At 38.9% G+C, this 22551-nt stretch overlaps 1 protein-coding gene across 2 annotated transcripts in view; it reads right to left on the bottom strand.

Annotated features, from left to right (window-relative positions):
- Nucleotides 1–21812, bottom strand: part of CASD1 (CAS1 domain containing 1) — a 43056-nt gene extending 21244 nt beyond the window's left edge. Inside the window, exons 1-8 of one of the 2 annotated variants that reach the window (XM_056118318.1) lie at nucleotides 21457–21812; nucleotides 14935–15031; nucleotides 14288–14408; nucleotides 9192–9236; nucleotides 7805–7867; nucleotides 5724–5768; nucleotides 4826–4949; nucleotides 3134–3348 (exon numbers count right to left, since the gene is read on the bottom strand). In XM_056118318.1, coding sequence (XP_055974293.1) covers nucleotides 3134–3348; nucleotides 4826–4949; nucleotides 5724–5768; nucleotides 7805–7867; nucleotides 9192–9236; nucleotides 14288–14408; nucleotides 14935–15031; nucleotides 21457–21589 — 843 coding nt within the window. In that variant the 5' untranslated portion in view covers nucleotides 21590–21812. Of the gene's footprint in view, nucleotides 1–3133; nucleotides 3349–4825; nucleotides 4950–5723; nucleotides 5769–7804; nucleotides 7868–9191; nucleotides 9237–14287; nucleotides 14409–14921; nucleotides 15032–21456 lie in introns of those variants that run through there. The other variant, XM_056118319.1, reaches the window with a different exon arrangement.
- Between the last annotated feature and the right edge of the window lie 739 nt (nucleotides 21813–22551).

The following is a 22551-nucleotide window of genomic DNA, read 5'->3' as shown; positions in this document are numbered from 1 at the left end:
AAATTTTAAAAAGTAAATAAAAAAAAGTTCTGACTGGGACTAGTGGATAAGGTGCTTGCCTTGCATGTAGCCAACTCAGCTTCAATCCTTTACACCACATATGGTATCTGGAACCCCAGATGTGTTTCTTGAGCAAAAAGCCAGAAGTAAGCACTAAGGACAGCAAAGTATGCCCCACCTATAAGCATCCCCCCGTTCCCCAATAAAAGTATTGACAAATGCCAAAGGTTAAAGAATTATTTTGCTTGTTTCTTTCTGGGCCACCTGTGGCTGTGCTCATGGCTTACTCCTGGCACTACATGGCTACTGGGGATCAAACTACGGTCAGCCACATGCAAGACAAATATCCTACCCAGTGTACTATCTCTCTGGCCCCAAAGGTTAAAGAATTTTAACTAGAAAATTCAACACTAATGATATCACAACACTTAAGATTCAGTTCCAGTTTTAGGTATGAAAAAGAGTGCAAAATAACTTGCTAAAAATAAATCTTTGCTAACTATTTCTTTCATTTGGTTTTACGTGAACCATTTTAGGATGATACAAACTTAAGGTTTCTAATGTAATATACAGAATTGTCAACATGATTTCATCACAATAAAAATATCCAGGCAAGTGAAAACAGAGATAGATAAATGGGACTATCTTAAACTAAGAAGCTTCTGCACCTCCAAAGAAACAGTGACCAAAATACAAAGACAGTCTACAGAATGGGAAAGGATATTCACCGAATACACATCTGACAAGGGGTTGATATCCAGGATATACAAAATACTGGTTAAACTCCACAAGAAGAAAACATCCAACCCCATCCAAAAATGGGGCAATGAAATGAACAGAAACTTTCTCAAAGAAGAAATCTGAATGGCAAAAAAGCACATGAGAAAATGCTCTACATCATTAATCATCAGGGAGATGCAGATCAAAACCACAATGAGATACCATCTCACACCTCAGAGACTGGCCCACGTTCAAAAGAACAAAAGCAACCGATGCTGGCGTGGATGTGGCGAGAAAGGGACACTCCTTCACTGTTGGTGGGAATGTCCACTGGTTCAGCCCTTCTGGAAAACAGTATGGACGATTCTCAAAAAATTAGAAATTGAGCTCCCATTTGACCCAGCAATACCACTCCTGGGAATATATCCCAGAGAGGCAAAAATGTATAGTCGAAGTGACATCTGCACTTGTTTGTTCATTGCAGCACTCTTTACAATAGCCAGAAACTGGAAGAAACCTGAATGCCCAAGAACAGATGACTGGTTAAAGAAACTTTGGTACATCTACACAATGGAGTACTATGTAGCTGTTAGAAAAGATGAAGTCATGAAATTTACATACAAGTGGTACAATATGGAAAGTATCATGCTAAGCGAAATGAGTCAGAAAGAGAGGGATAGACATAGAAAGATTGCATTCATCTGGGGGATATAAAGTAACAAAGTATGAGATTAATACCCAAGAATAGCTGAGATCAGCACCAGGAGGATTACTCCATAACTTAGAGGCCAGCCGGGTATCCTAGAGGAAAGGGCTGTTCAGATAGAGAAGGGAGCACCAAATAAAGGATGTTTGGAGGATCCTCCCAGGAGGGGAGATGCATGTCGAAAGTAGACTATGGACTGAACATGTATGCCACTCAATGCCTCTTTTGCAGACCACAACACCCAAAAGGAGAGAGAGAACACAGGGGATTGCCCTGCCACAGAGACAGGGGGGATGGGGGGATGGGGGTGGGAGGGATATTATCCATGGTGGTGGAAAATGGGCACTGGTGGAGGGATGGGTATCTGATCATTGTATAATTGAAACCAAAGCACAAAAAATTGTAAATCTACAACTTAAAAAAAAAATAAAATAAAATAAAGGGAAAAAAAAAAGAAATAAAAAAAAAAAATATCCAGGCAAGAAGTCAAGATTCTGCTAACTGAAGGTTGAATAAAATCTGCTTTTATAAAAGCTTCAAGGTTTAGGTATCACTGAAGTGCCAAAATATTTTATTATTTCAGCCTAAGCATTTAACATACTTAACTAACTGGAAATTTGCATCTTTTACCCAAAAACTCAGGGAGGATCTGTGTCCGGAGAGCTTACAGACATTACACTATAAACTCTAACCCAATATTCTTAATCTGCCCATGGGGTCCACGGGTGCCCTAAATAAAACCCCATAATTCTTCATTTTAAGAAATATGTAAATATGCAAATATGAAACTGTTTTGCAGAATAGGAATGGAACTATTCTTCCAGATATTCAAAGGGAAAATGGTTATATGTGCCTAAAAGAGATCACACTCACACCATTTTAACAGTAACTAATAAAATTATTATTTGTTGGAAATTCCACATGAAAATTGATGTATGAAAATATAGTTATTCAGTACAATTTAATACTTTAAAGATCTTTTCAATTATCAATCTGAATTTATCCAGTATCTATTGAACAAATATCTGAATAATGAATGCTTGGGTATAAGAAATATAAAGAAAGAACAATTTTACTATTAAAATAATGTTGTCTTCAAAGAAACTTTATCTTGTCAATTTAAGATTTAAGGCAATAGGAACATAATAAAGCAGTAGTTTTCAAACATGAACATGCTGAGAACTTATAAGCTTCTTATAAGATATGTTAAGAATAGCTACCATTCAGTAAAGGTAAAGGTAAAGGTAAAGGCCCTCCCGTTGTTCATCGATTTGCTCGAGCGGGCCCAGTAACGTCTCTATTGGAGATTTTGTTGTTACTGTGTTTGGCATATCGAATATGTCACGGGGAGCTTGCCAGGCTCTGCCGTGTGGGCGAGATACTCTCGGTAGCTTGCCGGGCTTTCCGAGAGGGGCGGAGGAATCGAACTCGGGGTCGGCCATGTTGGCTGCGTGTAAGGCAAACGCCTTACCGCTGTGCTATCGCTCCAGCATTCAGTAAATCAATATATTTTTCCCCTTCTAGACTTTAAAATTCAGATATTATTTTTCTATATTTACTATAACTTTAAGAAAAATTTCTCCTTGATATCTAAATAGAACAGTAAGTAATTAAGACAATTAAATTACTTATTATGATGTCACATGATAAAACTATAAGAAATTAGATATTAATAGTCTATTGACTGACATAAAAAAGAAAACTTACAGTTTCTCTGCTTGATTCAGGAAGATGTAAACCATCCAAAGATTCCATGATAGTTTCTTGAGCAATTAATTTGGAAACACTGAACATTTTCACATTTGATTTAGAGTTTCTGGTACTACTATTTAAAATACTGACTGCAGCTTCATTGTAGGCATCTATTTTTTCATTGGTAATCATTTTCCTATTTTCACTTAAAAGATCTTCATAAACTGGATCTGTTCATAAAACACATAAATAAAAACATTAAAAACTGGTCAAAACTGTGATATTGCAAGTTAACTGATAGTATTTCATATTCCCTTATTAAAATTCAGAAGATTTTAGTCCAGAGCAATACACAATGAGTAGGGTGCTATCCTTGCACGTGGCCAACCTGGATTCAATCTCCAGCATCCCAAATGGCACCACCAGGTGTCATTCCTAAGTAGAGAGCCCAGAGTAACCCCTGAGCACAACTAGGTGTGGGCCCTCATTCCCCCTCACCCCTACCAAAAAAAAAAAAAAAGATGATCTCAGGTACCTAATAATGAATTTTTAAATAAAAATTTTAAGTTTGGGTACTAGACAGTATAGCAGCTAAGGTACTTTACACACAGTGACCTACCTGGTTTGATCCCTAGCACCCTATATGGACCCCTAAGTCACACTATGTGAGACTATCTAAGAATACCAATCCTTTTTATCTCTTATCATTGCTTAATTTGCAAATTTTGTTCATATAATTAGGGGTGAGATCTATTATAATGCTAAATAATTGAAATTGAATATTTTCCCATCTTATTAAGTAAACAATAAGTCTGTAAATAAACTAAGAATTGTGGAACAAATTATCAGTACCTTTGTTACTTTTCTCAGACTGACATTCAACTTGGAAAAATAACAGTTTCGGACAAATAACTTGAATTACTGAAATACCCAAGGCATTTCATATTGTGGTAAGCACTCAATAATGGACACTCAATAGACTCCTGAAGTGAACTGATCTAATGTTAAATTTATCTTAAAAGAATTTTATTACAAGTACAAACTAGGTGGTATGAATTTAAATATGCTGACTGTAAACATATTTATTCTCAATGAGTCTAGCATAAAATATTTTCTATATTTCCTGATCACAATAAATATATCTCATAAGAAATTAAAAAATCAAAGGTACAAATCTCATTCATCTCATTTGCATTCATAATTTTTTTGCTATGTAAAAATTAATAATATGGGGCTGGAACGATAGTACGCAGGTAGGGCGTCTGCCTTGCGCATGGCCGACCCGGGTCTGATTCCCAGCATCCCATATGATCCCCCGAGCACTGCCAGGAGTAATTCCTGAATACAAAGCCAGGAGTAACCCCTGTGCATCATCGGGTGTGAGCCAAAAAGAAAAAAAAATTAATAATACATTTCTCTGAAGCCAAACCTCATTTCCTTCAAAACCTACCCTTTTTATATTCTGCACAAGCAGCCAGTTGAGGCTCTTTGGAGGATATTTTAATTTCTTCTTATTTTTTAGATTTTTTAATAAGCTCTTTAAATTCAAAACAGGAAAGCAAGTAACTCAAATTTATTCTAATTTTGCAAATAATTCAAGATTTCATCTCCTAAAGCAAAGATTTTACTTCTTGAAACAAGAGATAGTAATAACCATTGCTTCAAAAGATACACAAAATGACAGATTTTTTATTGCTCATTCCTTACCTTGTAGGACCCAATAAACATCACTAGTCTTAGCCAATTTTTCTAAAAGTGGTGCTATAGAGGTAATGTTCATTTTATATTGGGAAAGCGCTTCATTGCTACCATTGTGAATCTTGATAGACCACTAAGAGGAAATAAAAATTAACAATTAATTTAGCATTTATCACCAAACAACTAGAAGTATTTAATTTATGAAACAGGCTTCATTCTATGATAACTGATTTTTGCTGAAATAGAATAAAAGTTGTACAAATCCAAAAGTTATATGAATGTGGTCAGGAAAAGCTGATATGAAGTTAGGTCTTCAATGTATAGCATTCAATAAGAAAACATGCAATTATACATATGAAACAGTATTGGGATTGTAATTCAGATTTCCTAAGTTTATTCAGATTGATGAAACTTGATTAGTTTCATTACTTTAAAAATACGAATTAAAATATAAGTACAATAAAGAATTCTACAGGCTGGAGCAATAGTACAGTAGGTAGGGCACTTGCATTGTATGAGGCCAACTAGCATTTGATCCCTAGTACCCTGAGCCTGCCAGACAGGATCCCTGAGCACAGAGCCAGGAGTCAGACCTGAGCACTGCTGGGTGTGAATCAAAAACAAAACACAAAAAGAATTCTATATAAGGAAAAGGGAGATAGTGAAAAAGTCTGGGGCACATGCTTGGAATGTAGGATACCTGGTTTCAATTCCCAGCATTGTCTCCTAGAATGTTCAGGAGAGACCCCAAACATAAAGCCAGGACTAGTCCCTGAGCACTGAGGTGTGGCCCCAAAACCAAAATAATTTTGAAAAAAACAAACAATGCAATTTAGCACCAGTTAATGTTTTCCAAGCATGTCAAGTATGAAACAAAAATGATTATTAAAGAATATAATTAACTTACTGTGGCAGCTCCTGCTACAATCACATGAGGCCTTGCAAGAGAATCCTAAAGAAAGGAAAATATTTGTAATAGTGTTATATCAGCAATACAAGGAATTAACATCATCATCTAACTTTTTCCTTAAATTCAACTTATCTTTTCTACTGAGCTCATTTTAATTTTCTAAAGTTCCTTATTGGCTTCATGGTGTAAGATGGGCCAACAATAAAGACCCAAGTCCAGCACATTCTTTATTTGCATGAAATCCAACCTTTATCCCATCACTTTATCAGAGAGTTGAGTTTCCCTCTCCGCCATGAGCAGAGCCCCGGCAGCTGAAGACCTCCGAGACCCAGCCACAGTCATGCTGAGACCACTCTCCACACAATTAGGACAGGCCTCACACATGAAGGAACCGGCAGAGGAACCTAGGTGTGAGGGACCCGGGGCTGAGATCTCAAGACTGCTTGGTTCAGGACTGGCCTCCTCCACCCAGATCGCCCATCTTCCAGTAGCTAGACAGTTACAACCACCAATTACTGTGTAACCCCATCAATGGCCAAGATCCAGCCAGAGACTACAAAACCAAGCTCCCAGAAGCACACAGCCGCGAATGCTTTTACTGTCTAGTTCTCACTCTCAGAGAACCCAGCAGGCCACCAAGAGTCTCCTGCCCACATATGCCTGACTGGGAACACTTATTAAGGTGATTAGAGTAGGCCCCAAAAGCCTCCATGCCCCTCGGAGAGCCCGGCTAGCTACTGAGAGTATCACGCCCACACGGCAGAGCCTGGCAAGCTACCAGTGGCGTACTCGATATGCCAAAAACAATAACAATGATGGTCCTCATTCTCCTAATCCTGAAAGAGCCCTCAATATGCCATCAGGCTACACTAGCATGTGACAGGGATGAATGAAGACGTTACTGGTACCCGCTCGAGCAAATCGATGAACAATGGGGTGATAGTGATAGTGATCCCATCACTGCATGATCCCAAAGTACCCCTGGGTATAGCCCTCGTGGTTCCAAATACTGCTAGGAAGGCCTTGTTACCCCCCAACACCACCAGTGACCATGGTGAAGCCTCACAGTGCACCTGAAAAACATTGCATCTCCAAGTTCAAGCATCAAACCAGGCCAGCATCACCGAGTGAAATCTACCATAAGGAGTAGCCATGGCGAGGCAAGAATGAAGACTGGGTATTCCAAACAAGATAGCTATCCAGTATCTAAAACCCTTGACGGTTATATGATTACTTAAGATCACTAAAGCATATATAGTTAATTAGTGTTCTTTAAAAATAAAACGTAAATACTACTGAAATCTAGCAATATACAATATACTCTGAACACTAAATTTAGAATAAAATTCTAGTTCATTATGACACCTACTTAGAAAGCATCTATGGAAGTCTACAGGGTACAAGTCTATAAAGATTCTAAAATGAAAGTATTCTGAGATCAGAAGCATGCTTGACTTTCTACCTCATTTACTTGAACATTCTGAGTGAAAAGGTACTTGGACTCATTTTTTTTTTGACACTTGGTTTACACAGCTAATTTGTTTTTCCCATATATATATTTTTTAATTAGTGAAACACCATGAGGTACAGTTGTAGACTTACAAACTTTCATGCTTGGGTTTCAGTTATGCAATGATCAAGTACCCATCCCTCCACCAGTGCCCATTCTCTACTACCACCCTGCCTCTATGGCAGGGCATTCCCTTTTGCTCACTCTTTCCTTCAGGGTCTTGTAGTTTGCAATATAAGTACTGAGTGGCCATCATGTTTGGTCTATAGTCTACTTCTAGCTCACATCTCACATCCTGAGCGAGACTAGGACTCATCTTTTAGGTGACATATTTTTTAATAAAGGGAAAAGTTTCTTGAAGAATTTGAGCAAGGATTGAAGGACAAAGCTGAGCAACACTCAAGAAAATAGTTTTATCACACTAGAAAGATTACCTGCATTTTAATTACAATAAAAATATGGAAGTATGGGAAAAGGAGTAAAGGGGAGAAAAATATTCTCAGGAGCCTTTGAATTTGTGTTGCTTGTGTATCTCAACACCAGAAAGGACTATATTTCAAATACAGACCTCTGTCCACACTTTGATACACTGTTTCATAGAACCATTTACTTCTGGATGCCAAAGAAAATCCTAAAACAGAAGTATATGAAAAAGAAAAAGTTAAAGGCATTAGTAATACTTATCATTCAAAACACATTGACATATATCATACTAAGTTAAAGAAAACACCTGTCAAGATGAAAAGCTAGTGTGACTTACATGAGGCACACCTGGATGCAGCCCTTGGAGGACTCAGTGCACACATGCGTGTAGCTATAAAGGCCCCCAGAAAAAACCTGGAGTGGGTCAGATAATCCAAAGTACCACAGTGCCTGAGCAGTACCACAGAGTTGGATTAGCACTGCATCCTTGAGACCTAAAATTGAACTGCTGGCCTGGATGGATAAGAATTGCTTGAGCATAGATTGGGAGCTCCCCAGACCCTTCCACCAAAAAAATTAAAAAAAAAAAAAACCAGGGAAAAAGCAAAATGAAAACCACTATCCATACCATCTTCATTTCCAATATCACTATGGGACTCAAAATAGTAGTCCCTACATTCACTTTTGCTTTCTATTAAACTACTCTCCACATTTTAGCCAGAATAAATTTAAAAACTTAAAGCTCATTTCATTCCTGCTTAAATATTCAAGAATTTTCAACTGACCTCAACGTTCTAAAATTCTGAAAATTACCAAGAGGGTGTAGGATTTTACTTCTGCCTAAGCATTCTACCACACCCACACACACCCCTACCCCTTTCTCCTTGCTTTCTCTGGCTACTGTTTCTGCCTCTCAACTCCTAAAATGCCTTTTTATGTACTTCTTTTTCTCCAGAACTTTGCACAAATGTTCCTCCTATAATACCTATAATACCAGGAAACTCTTCCACCAAGCCTGACTAGCTCCTACTTATCCCTGAGGCTTAAGTCAAAATATTACTTCCCCAGGAGAAAAACTCCCTGGTCTTTCTCTATACATTACAAACGTATCTTGTTTTCCTTTTTGTCATTTCTATTCCAGTTTAATTATATGCAGGGAACTACAATGCCTCACAAGTTTCATTAGGTCTAGGACATTTTAGTCTTGTTCTCCACTGTAGACTCTGTTTCTAGAAGAATTCAATGTCACTGGAAATTCAGAATGCACATACATTCCTTTAGAGATGTTAATATATACTGGTTTCAAATTAATATACAAGATTATTCCTGGAGAAAATTTTATAATGTTACAAAATTTCTATTTTACTACACAAAATACTGCACACATTTAGTAAATACTTTACTATTTTTGTCTACTCACAAGACTACACTGAAACATATTTATTACCTATAAGGCATTAGCTGATGTGCAAATGAATGAGCCACTAAATATGGTTTTTAAACATCATATAACATTTAGCTTATGAACATACCACTTTGACTGATGCAATCTTGTCTTCAAAAGGAATATTTTCATGCTGTCATAAAAAATAGACCACAGAGAAATATGAATGTGTGAATTAATTTCACTCAATTCTGTTTTTAGCTGCTTCTATTGATTAATTTAAGTATCACATCTCCATTAGCTACATTCAGCCCAAAGGGTAAAATACCTGCTTTTAATGACACTAGTTAAATGACTAGTTTATATGTCATTTTCAACATGTTAGAATTCAAAGAAAAAATAGCAATTACAGGTAACTAAACGTGCTATATGAATTTATTTTGCCAAACTTGCCACAATTCAAAATTAGTCCAAGGATAATTATATGACAGAGATTTATTGTTCTCTTAATTTCCTGTGTACCTTTCACTTTGATAGTGTCACATGACTAATTCTGGTCACTACAGTGTGATTAAACTTCAGGTTGAAGTTCCTAGGGTAGTTCACTAGTTTCTTGCATAACCTGATGCAGAGACTGAGGCAACTGGATGTTCCAAATAGTACAATTATAAAATAGTAAAATCTCTGAATAACTACATATAGCAAAATCTTTTTCACCTTTGGAGGAAATGCAGTAATAAATGTCTAATCTATTAAGATCGCTAGACAGTGTGGTATTTGTAGAGATAAACAAGAAAACATAAAAGTGAAAATAGGCACTAGTATATCGAAAAGCTTAATAAGGAACAGATGAATCACTGAAAGAAAGGGAAGTCTGGGGCCAGCGAGAAAGTATAGCGGGTAGGGTGCTTGTCTTGCATGTAGCTGACCCGGGTTCAATCGCTGACATCCCATATGGTGCCCCAAGCACAGACAGGAGTAATTCCTGAGTGAAACGTCAGAAGTAAAGTTTGAGAATCGCCTGGTGTGGCCCAAAAGGCAAAAACACAGGGGAAGTCTATTCTGTTAATGGTAGACTATAGACCACACATGATTGCCACTCAATGCCTCTTTTGCAAACCACAACACCCAAAAGGAGAGAGAGAACAGAGAGGAATGCCCTGTCACAGAGGCAGGGTGGGATGGAGGGGATGGAGGGTGGGAGGGATACTGGGATCCGTGGGGATGGGAAATGGGCACTAGTGGAGGATGTGTATTTGATCATTGTATAATTAAAACCCAAGCACAAAATTTGTAAGTCTACAACTGTACCTCATGGTGTCTCACTAATAAAAATTTTTAAAAAAAATCATACTTTCTGAGGAACTCTAAAAAAAAAAAATAGAATCATCATGCTTTGAGATAAAGTGAAACCAGATCCCTGTCTCACACCACCAATTAAAATCACTTTTTTTTAATTTATTTTTTTTATTAGTGAGACATCATGAGTTACAGTTGCAGACTTACAAATTTTTGTGCTTGGGTTTCAATTATACAATGATCAAATACCCATCCCTCCACCACTGCCCATTTCCCACCACCATTTCCCACCACCACGGATCCCAGTATCCCTCCCACCCTAAAATCACTTTTATACAGATTTAGATTTTACAGTAAAGTCAAAACTTTGAAACCTTTAAAAATACAGAGAGAATATCATTAACTCAATTAATAAAGGTTTCTCATATAACAAAGAATAAAGTCCCAGTGTAAATCTGAAAGATGTTTAGCCTCGTCAGTATTCAGGGAGATGCAAATTAGGTAGAGAGCAAAATATTACTTTAACAACAAAACGTAAATTTCACAATGGCAAAAAATAGAAGAATTACAAAATATAGTAGAGACTGTCCCATAAAATGCTGTTAAATGCATAAATTGTTACAAATCCTTCAGAAAAATTGTGTTATCATGTGATGGTAAACATTTGCTTAGACTATGAACCTTTAAATCGATTTAAAAAACTCTTACACATATATTGAGACATGTAGAATGATGGCCCTCACTTCATTCCTTATATCATCTAACTCTATTTAATATAAAAGGGTTACCTCTAAACACCACCACACTGGGAGTTCTGAGAGGGTTGCAACATAGAACTTGGGGAGACACAAATATTCAGTTCATGACAATAATAGGATGCAACCCAAAGCAACAGGTCATGAAAACTAATATGAAATCAGCAAGAGAAGAATCCAGACTGGATCAGAGCAAAATAGGTGTTTTTATTCACCATTTGGCAAGGAGAACTTGGAAGTTAAGAGCAGGACCATTGTGTGTACTTTTTGAGACAGGATAAACAATGAACCCTATTATACCTACTTTGGTTTTAGACAAAACCATTCTAAATATTTTCAACTGTTGCCAAATTCACTGTTCCAATTTTTAGTAAGTTACACCATTCTAAACTTTTAATACTAAAACCATTCCTCAGAAATCATAAATATTTTTACTTATTTTTAAACTTTATGAACTTTTAAAATGTTTACTGCTAGTATGATGACTTATGTAATCAAGTAGTTCTAACTCTTCTCTGAAGAAATTCTCAATAAATACAAATGAAAAATACATCTGAAGATATCAAAAACAATGGAAAATAATTAACTTTAAAAAGCAGCAATCTTTCCTAATGGACAAAGTCTTTCCTAGTGAATGCTCTAGAAACCTCTAGTAAGAAATAGATTGGAACAATTTATACTGTACCACTAAATGGGAAGCTTCTTAGCCATGAATCTCCTAACTTTTCATCTGATTATCTTAGGGCAAACCTATGTGTACAGTTAAATTTTTCTCATCAATTACTGAGATATACTCTGTACTCTGAATTTTCTTGTACTCTAATTTTCTAATTTTCTCTCATTGCCATTCCCACTCCTAATCATACACTGGTCAAGACAGGTATTAGAACCATGGATCACAGAAGGCTACAATGAGATATCCTCAAAAAAGTTTACCTCAATAGTTTTAACAAGTTGATTAACAAATGTAAAGAAAGACGCTCATTCTGATTATTTTTCAAAAATATAATGGGGTGGGAGGGATGGTCACACCCAGAGACGCTCAGGGTTTACATCTAGCTCTGAACATAGCAATTACTCCTGGCTCTGAACTCAGTGCTCAGGGGACCATATGGGATGCCAGGGATTGAATCCTGGTTGGCTATATGCAAAACAAGTGCCCTACCTGCTGGGCTATCCCTCCAGCCTCTCAAAGATACATATTTAAACTCTGAAATTTTCCAGTGCTTGTGAATAGATCACCAGAAAAAGTGAAATCCCCAGTATATAGCCAAAATTTTGTATGGTCATCAAAACTAAACATGTGCAATCACTGTAGCTAGGAGTGTGACCTACTTAAAGTGTATATATAAGCACACAGTGAGTGACTCTCAAGGAGCTCTACAACCAGAGTATACTCAAATGTGTGCCAAGTACTCACAATTGAATGTACTCAAATGTGTGACCTCTAGTTTCCATAACAACCACAACAACAATGGGAAGGTGGGGGCATTTTCCATAAAAAGTGTAGACATTTATCACACTATTAGAATTGCATAGCCATGACTGACCGGTGACATCATGGCAGCAAAGTATTACTGTCACTGTCACTGTCCTCCAGTTATTCATTGATTTGCTCGAGTGGCCCCAGCAACGTCTCCATTGTGAGACTTGTTACTGTGTTTGACATATCGAATACGTCATGGGTAGCTTGCCAGGCTTTGCCCTGCGGGTAAGATACTCTTGGTAGCTTGCCGGGCTCTCCGAGAGGGGCGGAGGAATCGAACTCGGGTCGGTCATGTTGGCCACTTGCAAGGCAAATGCCCTACCCGCTGTGCTATCACTCCAGCCCAGCAAAGTTTCAGTCTTTGATATATATTGCTAGTGACAATATATTAACGTTCTAAAAAATATAGGACATTCTAAGAAAATAATAAAGCTAAGTGTTCAAAGATATAATGGAAACTGGCCTTATATTTTGTTTCTCTGGGGGTGGGTGGGGGCACACACAGAACTACTCAGGGCCTACTCCTCCTGGCTCTGAGCACAGGGCTTACTCTGGCAGTGCTCAAGAGATCATATGAACCGCTGGGGATCAAACCCCAGTAGTCTGTGTGCAAGGCAAAAACCCTACCCTCTATACTATCTCTCTGGCTCTGAAACCATACTTTTTAAAAACAAGATTTAAAAAAATACGAAACTATAAAAAGTGAAGATAGCTTCATTATATTTATTCAATTACATGTCCCATTATGATACATTGATTATACAATATAGTAAATAATAAGTGATGGGGAAAAGATATAAAACTACACATGGTTTTAAAAGATTACGTTATTTTTCTTTAAAAGAGATAGTAGAGGCTAGGATTCAAAGCACAGCAGGTACGGTTAAGGTGCTTGCCATGCCCGCATCTGACCAGGATTCAATCCCTGGCAAAACATATGGTTCCTTGAGCACCACTAGAAATGATCTCTGAGCACAGAGCTAGGAGTAAGTCCTAAGCACATACACCAAAAAAAAAAAAAAAAAAAAAAAAAAAGAAAGAAAGAAAGAAAAAGGAAAAAGTGAGACTGTAGGGGCCTAGAGATAGTACAGTGATTAAGGCACAAAAGCATTTGCCCCACTTGGGTTCAATACCTGGCACCAAATGGTCCCTGAGCCCACAGACTGACTCTGGGGATCCCCAGCAGTGTTGGAAGTAACTGATCCACCCCCAGCAAGGCACCAGAGGGCCCTACCAGCACAGCATCCTCTAGCATTATACTGAACCACCAGCCTCGCTGGCTAAGAATCAAAAGTGGTGATCCCAAGACAGCAGCACTGGGGAATTTACTCCCCCAAAAGACTGTAGAGTATTAAAAGGAAAATCAGAAATATTTTCTGTTTTCTAAGTATTTTTTGAACTCTTTATAAGTTTTTCTTATCAATTTTTCATGGTAGGAATTATTTCTGAAAACTAAATGTTTAGTTTTATAAAAGGCATGCCAGTACCTCACCCATGACTTCTGCTTGTTTCTCATTAGGACAATTTATCCTCATTTTTCCCTGCCTCTTTCCCTAAACCAGAAAAATTAAAAATAAATAAATAAATAAATAAAAAATAAAACCTATATAGCTCTATTTTGTTACTGTGAAGAAGCATTATTTATAACCATTCAGTTAAGTCACTTTTAAAACAATACTTAATGAGTGGACTAAAGAATGTTACCTTATTTCCTTCTTCTTTGAATTGGGGATTAATTATTTTCACAAAAGAGTAAAACAATTGACGGATTCTGGAATCACCAATAAATGCAATACGTTTATCTACAAGGCAGCTCTTTGCTTCACTGAAATTAACAAAAAAAAAAAAACATGAATTAAAACAAGTGAAATCAGCATAATGGAATTTAAAAAAATTTAGCTTGTGAGGGCGGGGGAAGTACTACAGAATTGTTATGCATAAAATTAAGTTGCTTCAGAAACAGATGGCTAGATTAATTTAATCTGTAAGTATATACATGATTAGCTAACTCTCAATATTAAATAACTCCCATTTATGAAATGTTTTAAGATAGACTTTAGCAATATCATGTACTTTATCCAATATTTCAGAATAATTATGTCACTATCAAAGTCCAAATAGAAGAGTTCTTCACTCAAGGGTTACTGTCTTGGGTCTGGTTATGTCTCTTCTGAGAAGTCGTTGGGTAAAGCCTCTTCCCCTTATGCTTTTGGGCAAGAATCTTCTCTTGGACATATCACATCCTTCTTTGTCAGCAATTCTCTTCCATTATGTAGATAAGTAAAATTGTTTTTCACTATATATTAAAACCTAGTCTAAAAAATAAAACAACAACAACAAAAGCACCTTACCTGATTTTATATTTATGCATCATACAACTATGAGGTTGCCAAACTCTCTCTCCCAGAAATCTGCCACTTGAGAGAAGGTATTCACAGGAATCATTGCCTATAATAAACACAATGATGCTATAAACAATAGTTATATTTGTATGTTGGCTATTTGACTTTCCATTAAGGCTCTGATATGGGAGACTGCAAAGTTTTCTATGGATAACTTAATCTCCAGATACATACTATTCAAGTGTGTAAAGCAGTGAAATCATCAATACATTGATATATAGGAAGATCAGGGTCACCAGTGACATATTTCCTCTTAGAGGGGACACCTAATTTATAAGTACCATACATTCACTGCCTTGATAGTTCTTGCTCCATCAGATTTTCTTTCTGGGGGTTATTTTCTCAGCATCAAATAAACCTTTATTTCTATTTATCACTTCTGTTTTTAGTTGGGAAAGAAAAGTTTAAAGGCAACGACTTGGGAAATGAGTCATAACTAGCTATCTTATAATACCTAGTAGATACCTGGAAAGAAAACTAGTAAATACTGAAATTCTTTCCTACTCCGATTTTCACAGCTTCCCCATGAGAAAGGATGCTACCCTTATTCTGTAAAAGTGCAGAGAAAACCGAGTGATTCAATACACTCTTCAAAAACTTATTATGGGCCAGAGCGATACTACAGCAGGTAAGGCATTTGCTTGCACAAGAACTACCCACGTTCAATCCCCAGTACACCATATGGTTGCCAGAGCCCAACAGGAGTGATCCCTGAGCACAAAACCCAGAGGAGTAAGCCCTGGGCACCACCAGGTGTTCCACCCACTCCCTGCCCCCGCAAGAATAAAGAAATGCTTAATACTTTTAGAATATTACAAAAACTGTTAGCGACAAAGTGGGTGAAAAAAGACATGACCACTAATGATTATAAATGTGTACTGCACAGTTATTAAACATTCATCTGCCCTACTTCTCTTGATCTCTATCCTATGAGATGGTAAGCAATTTATAGGGACTGTCACAATTTTAAACAGAAGATCACGTTTGGAAAACTCAGTCCTGTGTAAACATGGATAACAACTCTAGTGCCATTTTACAGTACATTAGCTTACTTGACAAGTCCAAAGGGCTTCAAAAGAGGGCTAAATGCAATTTTAAAAAAACTAAGATGTGGTAAATGGATAAAGGGTACCGCTATGTTGAATTAACCACAGAATTATGATAAAGTATGCCATTACTTAGCCTAATCTCTGGTTATTTATTAACAATCAACAGTAAACTCCTGTTTCAGCACTAGTTAAGGCCAACAAGATTAAGGAACAGAGTAAAGGGGAAAACTACAATACAAAAAGAATGGTATTGAAGTATCTGGAGTGGGGATGGGGAAAATACACAGGCATTGAATAAATCTCTTCTCTCAATCCATTTATCTCTTTAAATTACAGAGAGATGGTGACACAAAATGCAAAACAGGTATACATACTTAAAGCTGTTGTTTCAGTGTAATAAATTTTAAAATAGAAGAGGAAGGAAAAGTGAAAACATTGCATTACTGTGTTGTTGGAAAATTGGATAAGAAAAGCAGTATATCAATGATTAAATTTCTTCAAGTTCCTATGTAGCCTGAGCAGGGTTTTTTTATATTTCAAGAAAGTTTTAATAACATTTCTCTATGGAAACTATAAATAATCAGTATTTAATACTCTCCTATTAAAAACCAATTCTAATTCTGAAAAACAAAATTAAGCTATATAATCAAGGAGAAATGAAGAAAAACTCCAGAAAACATAATAAGCTTTTTTTTCCCCCTGAAACCAGCTTTACTACTGCATTCTTATAATGGTGATATAGTAAAATCCTATTAAGTATCTGCAAATATTTAAAACTAGAATGAAACTTACATATTTATAAGCATCATTACCTTTAAGCACATCTATTAAACCAAGTAAAAAGTTAGTAACACATCTAGTTTTTCAAATGAGAAGTTGCAAATAACTAGGTATTCATACTGGGGAGTTTTTCTTCCTTTGTTTTCTTCTTTTGGTTGTTATTTGATTTAATTAAACAGAGCCTAAAGAGAAACACACCCTAATAAGTCTTAAGTGTGTGGGATTAGTTAGGGTTATCAACACAAATTTTGTTGATAATCAGATGGAAGTACTATATCAATAGCATGAAATAATCAGTCTTTCCTTTAGCAGAAAATGTATTTTAAAATGCAGTTTCTCTTTTCCTCCTCAACACAACTATTCCAACATTGCTTTTGAGTAGATCAGCTAGTGGAAAACAACTGATCTAATCTGATAAACTCTTATTAGAAAAATCCCATAAAACCAGATTTGTAGTCACTAACCAAAGGCAATACAAGTACAGTATTTTAGAGATTGCTAGTATTTCCAGAGAACAAATTCTTAATTTGCCAAAAAATGCTGCTTGATGGTGATTCTTCCTAATGTGTTTGTGATGCAAACTTTATTTTTAAAAATAATCCTTGTATCTGAAATTAATACCCTATCAGCTAAGGTTCAGGCAGAAGACCTAAATGATATTTGCTGTTTATCAGAGAGAATATAACATGAAGAATTACTATAAAATTAAAGAACTGCTAATTAAACAACTGAATAGGCAAGGGATTTTTTAATTATGTCAGTTAAAAAATAAAAATACTATTGCAATCTCATTAACAATTAAACTTGATCTAAAATGTCACCAAATTCCACATTATCAAGTAAATTATTTTCCTGAAAATAAAATATTTTAAAATCAAATCAAGTTCAAGTCTAGATATTAAAATAATTTAATGTGACATTTTAGTATACATAATAAAAAATATCTTTTTATACATAAAAATTCTGCTGGCACATAAATTTCTTTCTACAATTATTCAGAAAAACCCCAACCACAAGAGAAAACCAGAAAGTTGTTATTTCCTCTTTTTTGCTTGTAATTGTTTGGGAGCCATACTCAGCAGTGCTCAGGGCTTACTCCTGACTCTGCGCTCAGGGGTCACTTCTAACAGGACTCAGAGACCATGTGTGACGCTAAGGATCGAATCAACGTTCAGTACCTGCAAGGCAGGTATCTCTCTGGCCCAAAAAGCATCACTATTCAATTGCCTCATGCAATTTTAATACTTAACCTAACTGCAAATATCTTGAGATTGAAGTTGCTAAGTATCCATTTAAGTCAAAATAGGATCACAACTCTTTAAGAAAGGCAAATTGAAGGAACAGAATTCTCTAATACAACTATTTCCAATCCAAAGATCAATTAACAGAAATTTCCAAACTTCCCTCTTGGAGAGCCTGGCAAGCTACCAAGAGTATTAAATATGCCAAACACAGTAACAAGAAGCCTCACAATGGAGACCTTACTGGGCCCGCTCAAGCAAATCGATGAACAACTGGAGGACATTGCTTGGACATTGCTTCCAAACTTATTTGACCTACTGCTTCCTTTTCAGGGGGAAAAAATCGCTCAGTGGTTCCCACAGAAATCTACCTTTTCTAATCAAATAGAAAGTGCCCCACCCAAGGCTATTACCACGTGTGTTCTCATGACCCTGGTATTACTACACACTTTGGAAAATTCTAGATGAATAACTGTCTTCATCTCACTATCTTAAGCATACACATTCTGGTAGTTCAAACTAAAATTTCAGGTTTTTATGCATACTTTTTCTGTAATAGAATGATACTTTAAAAACAAAGTAAAAAATCACAGAATGGTATGTTTTTGAGTAAAAAAACTAAATGTAAGAACTAAAGAAAATACCTCATGCACTGAATAACAGTTCCCTTTTTCTTTGAATAAAATTCCTCTGGCACTCTTCTTTGCATTGACACATCCTACCAAAGTTGTCTGTTTTCTACTACCAACCATAAAATACCAGATCATAAACTTTATTATACGTTCTGAAGAATATTTTACTGGCCTAAAATTCAGCTATTTATATTTTAATCTGTGCTGAAAATCCCCATTTCTATTTTTTTTTAGCCAAGCTCAGAGTACCTCAGTATAAATGCTATTCCAAATTGGATTAATCCAGTTTCTTTGGAAAACGCTTTTCCACTCTTTTTCATAGCACTAACCACTGTCTAAACTCTGAGAAAGCAATAGGTCGAACAACTGTGCTAAGTCCTAGCTTAGCCACTAATTGTGTATCCTTAGGTAACTTAACCTCCTATGCCTCATCTTTAAAATGTAAATAATACCATAATTCACTAAATCTAGTGATTATAAGACACATCATTATTTTATGTAACAGTAAAAAAAAATATGTTGTTAAACTTCGGCGTGCAATCAAAGTTTAAAAAAAAATGAACCTGATAACAGATATGTAACAAATGGAGTCGGAAGGAAATTAAATATAACAATATTCACCCAACAGAAATGTGAAGATAAAATGAGTTAATAACAGGAAAAGTTTAAGTATAATAGCACCTAGAATATAAGCACTCAAGATTAGCATGCGGTATTTACCAAATTTTAATTTCTAGTATGAAATTCCTTCTTTTGGTTTCTGTAGTTTGTAACACAAGAGATACTGAATGTGTGTTAACTGTATTCTATCAACTTTGCTTGAGGCACACTCATATCCACATATTGGAGATTTAATATTCAGCTAACACCTTTACTTCTAAAATAAGATTTTTCTTTACTTTCAAGATTTAAATGCTATCATGATTCAAGCATGTGGCTTTGTGTGAAGGGTGGTTTTAAACAGAGAAAGCACAGGATGGCTAAAAAGTTTCTGTTAATCATTACTGTTCCCACTCAACTCTGGCTCCAGTTAATGCTATTCAGCCTGGGCAAGTACACACACCAGGTGTACTGTTTCACACTCAAGGCACTAAAGCACCCACAGAATCTGCTGACTAGCTTCAGGAAGAGGCTTTAGAGACAGCCACATATTGCTACACTGACTCCTTTTCCCTAATGATCAAAGTCCTTGAAAAGCTGAAATATGGAATCTAAACATAAAGCTTGGTACCAAGGTTTTTCTAAAGATAAAGCACAATTTAAAAAGGGGGGGGGGGAGGGAAAGATTAGATCTTTAATTAGAACTATAGCCAAGTGTTACGAAGTAATCTCCATAACCATCACATAGACAACAACACTGAGTTAGATTTCTGTCGCTTCATACAAAGTCGCATAAAGTAACTAGTAACAGTTTAAAGCCTCCCCTCAAAGTTACTAGAAATCACTGCATCAACTTGATCAGCATTATTTTGTATATCAAGACTATGCTGAACTTCAGTTAGAGGCACTGCAGAAGAACCCATGCTCTGTCAGAGCACATACTGACCTGCAGAGCCTAAATGGGTATAAAGCACCTCTTTAAACTACTTTAATGTATGTGTATAAAGAACTATCAATCTAGAATGACACAAGAGGATGTTTAAGCTTCTAGGCCAGAGAAAACAAAGCAGCAAAACTGACCAAAAGGTGCCACCTTTGAAAAGATTTCCTGGGATGAAAAAGTTGAGATTCCAGTCCCCCTCTTTCAGGCTATGTTACCAAAGTGAGTGTGAAGTTTGCTGGGACAGCGTTTGAACACGCACCTGCCTACCCCACGCTGCATCTTGAAATCTCACAGTCCCAGGAACTGTCCCAAGATAACGACTTGGATAATACAAAGAGCCCCAAATAAAAGAACCTATCAGTATTAATCTCCCTCCATCCATCAGCCTCTTGAGGCATTTTTACAGAGGAAAATAAAAAGAGAAAAGAAAGAAAACCCAATCAACAAGGACCAAATCAATATTCCTTGATGTCTGAAAGGAGGTTTCCTTCTGGAGTAAGGTCAAATTCCCTTTCCTCCTTGACACCACTTGCAAGCCCCACAACTGAGGCCCCTTTCAAACTGCTTCCAACTGGATTTTATTGCCCTCCTCGACTCAGATATCGGACCCAGTGCCTGTGCTCGGTTAAGAAATTCTTATTATTTTTTTTAAAGAAGTGCATGCCCTGAACCCTCACTGCGCCCCTCCGTCACAAAGACTGGGTATTGGGTGGCATCTCCTGCACTGGGCCAAGAGCAGCTTTTGCCAGCTGTCGCCCCTGCAGCAGAGGAAAATGGGGCGGCCCCTGCCGCTGTCCAACAACCAGTGAGGCCCTGTCGGTGTCGGGGCAGAGGCCAGCCGGGGACACCCGGCTTGACATCAGCCCCCTCCTCCGTGCGGGGCTGCCCACTCGGCGAGCGCGCCGCGTGAGGCCCCCAGGGCCGACGTCCTGCACGCGGGTCCCGGGCCTGGCGCAGCCCCGGGCGGCTCCCGGGAAGCCCCAGACGCCGGGCCCACGGCCAGGGGCGGCCCGCACCGGGGGCCGCGGGGGCACGTGGGGGCAGCGCCGCCCCCGCGGGCGGGCGGGCGGACGGGCGGGCGGTCGGTCGCGCTGGCGGGCGGGCGGGCGGGCGGCCGCGCGGGCGTGGGCGTGGGTTGGGCGAGGGGGGCGGCCTCCCGCCGCCGCCGCCGCCGCCGCGTCGCCGCCTCCCCCCGGCCGGCCGGGGCAGGGGGAGGGCCCGCTCACCTCGGTAGCGGCGGGAGGCGAGGTGGCACGCCGCGAGCAGCAGCACGGCCACCAGCGCCAGCACCTTGGCGCTCCTCACGCTGAAGTAGTGGTTGATCTCCCGCTTGCCCAGGTTGTAGGCCAGAGCCGCCATCTTGGTTCCTCCATGACAACAGTGCGCGGCGGAGCGGGGAAGGGGCGCCGCACAGGGGCAGCACTGCGGCCGCCGCCCGCGCAGCCAGGCCACGAGCTGCCGCCAGTCCCCGCGGCCGCCACTCGCGCCCGCGGCCGGGGCGTCCCGGGCCTGCACCTGCCCCTCGGCCGCCTCGGCGGCCTCCCCGGAGCCCCGCCGCCGCGGCTCCGCCGTCCCGGTTCCCCAGGCGCCCTGGACGCCTGTCTCCTCCCCTTCCTCCTCCTCCTCCCCTCTAGCCTCCAGCCTTAATAGCGGCTGCGCCCGCGAGGGGGGTCCGGATGCCCGGGGCTCCGGGGTCACGGGCCCCAGACGGCCCGTCGGGGTCACCGGGTCACCGGCGGCGGCGGCGGGCGGCGGTCGCGGCGTCGCAGACATAGGAATGTGCGGGGAGAAGTGACCGAGGGTTCAACCTGGCCTGAAAGCGAGCTCTGGCTTCCCGAACACTACCTGCCCCGCTTGGGACACTAAATTATCTCCGGTTCCGGAAGAAAAATACACAACTTGCTGCTCCCCCCGGAGCACGCCCCTTCGACGGAGTTTTATGACTCCCTGAACCTGCCCGGCGGGATGCAAAGGTTAATGCACCGAAGCGTGTCCCGGCCGCCCTGATCAGCCAGCTGTTGGCTGCGTGGCGCTGGGGAGCCGCAGACCCTGGTGAAACTGGTGTTAAATCCCTGCCGTGGCCCATTTCCCATCCATCTCTCTTTTATTTAGTTTTTGTTTGCCCCCCCCAACCTTTTTAATGCCATTTGTCCATTTCCAGTGGGCGCAAAAAGGTACACCAAAGTTTAGGCAGTAGGTACGGACCGAACGAGTGTAGCTTGATGTAGCTGTTGCAGAGAACAGAATCGAGCTCATTTGTATTGGAAAAGAGTCCTTAGGTAGATGCTCTCAAAAGAAAGACGTGGGTTCATGATGATCAT

This window comes from Sorex fumeus, unplaced genomic scaffold (genome assembly GCF_029834395.1).
Source record: "Sorex fumeus unplaced genomic scaffold, SorFum_2.1 ptg000037l, whole genome shotgun sequence".
Lineage (NCBI taxonomy): Eukaryota > Metazoa > Chordata > Mammalia > Eulipotyphla > Soricidae > Sorex > Sorex fumeus.
Note: the sequence above shows the minus strand (reverse complement) of the source record. Positions and strands in the feature narration are given on the sequence as shown.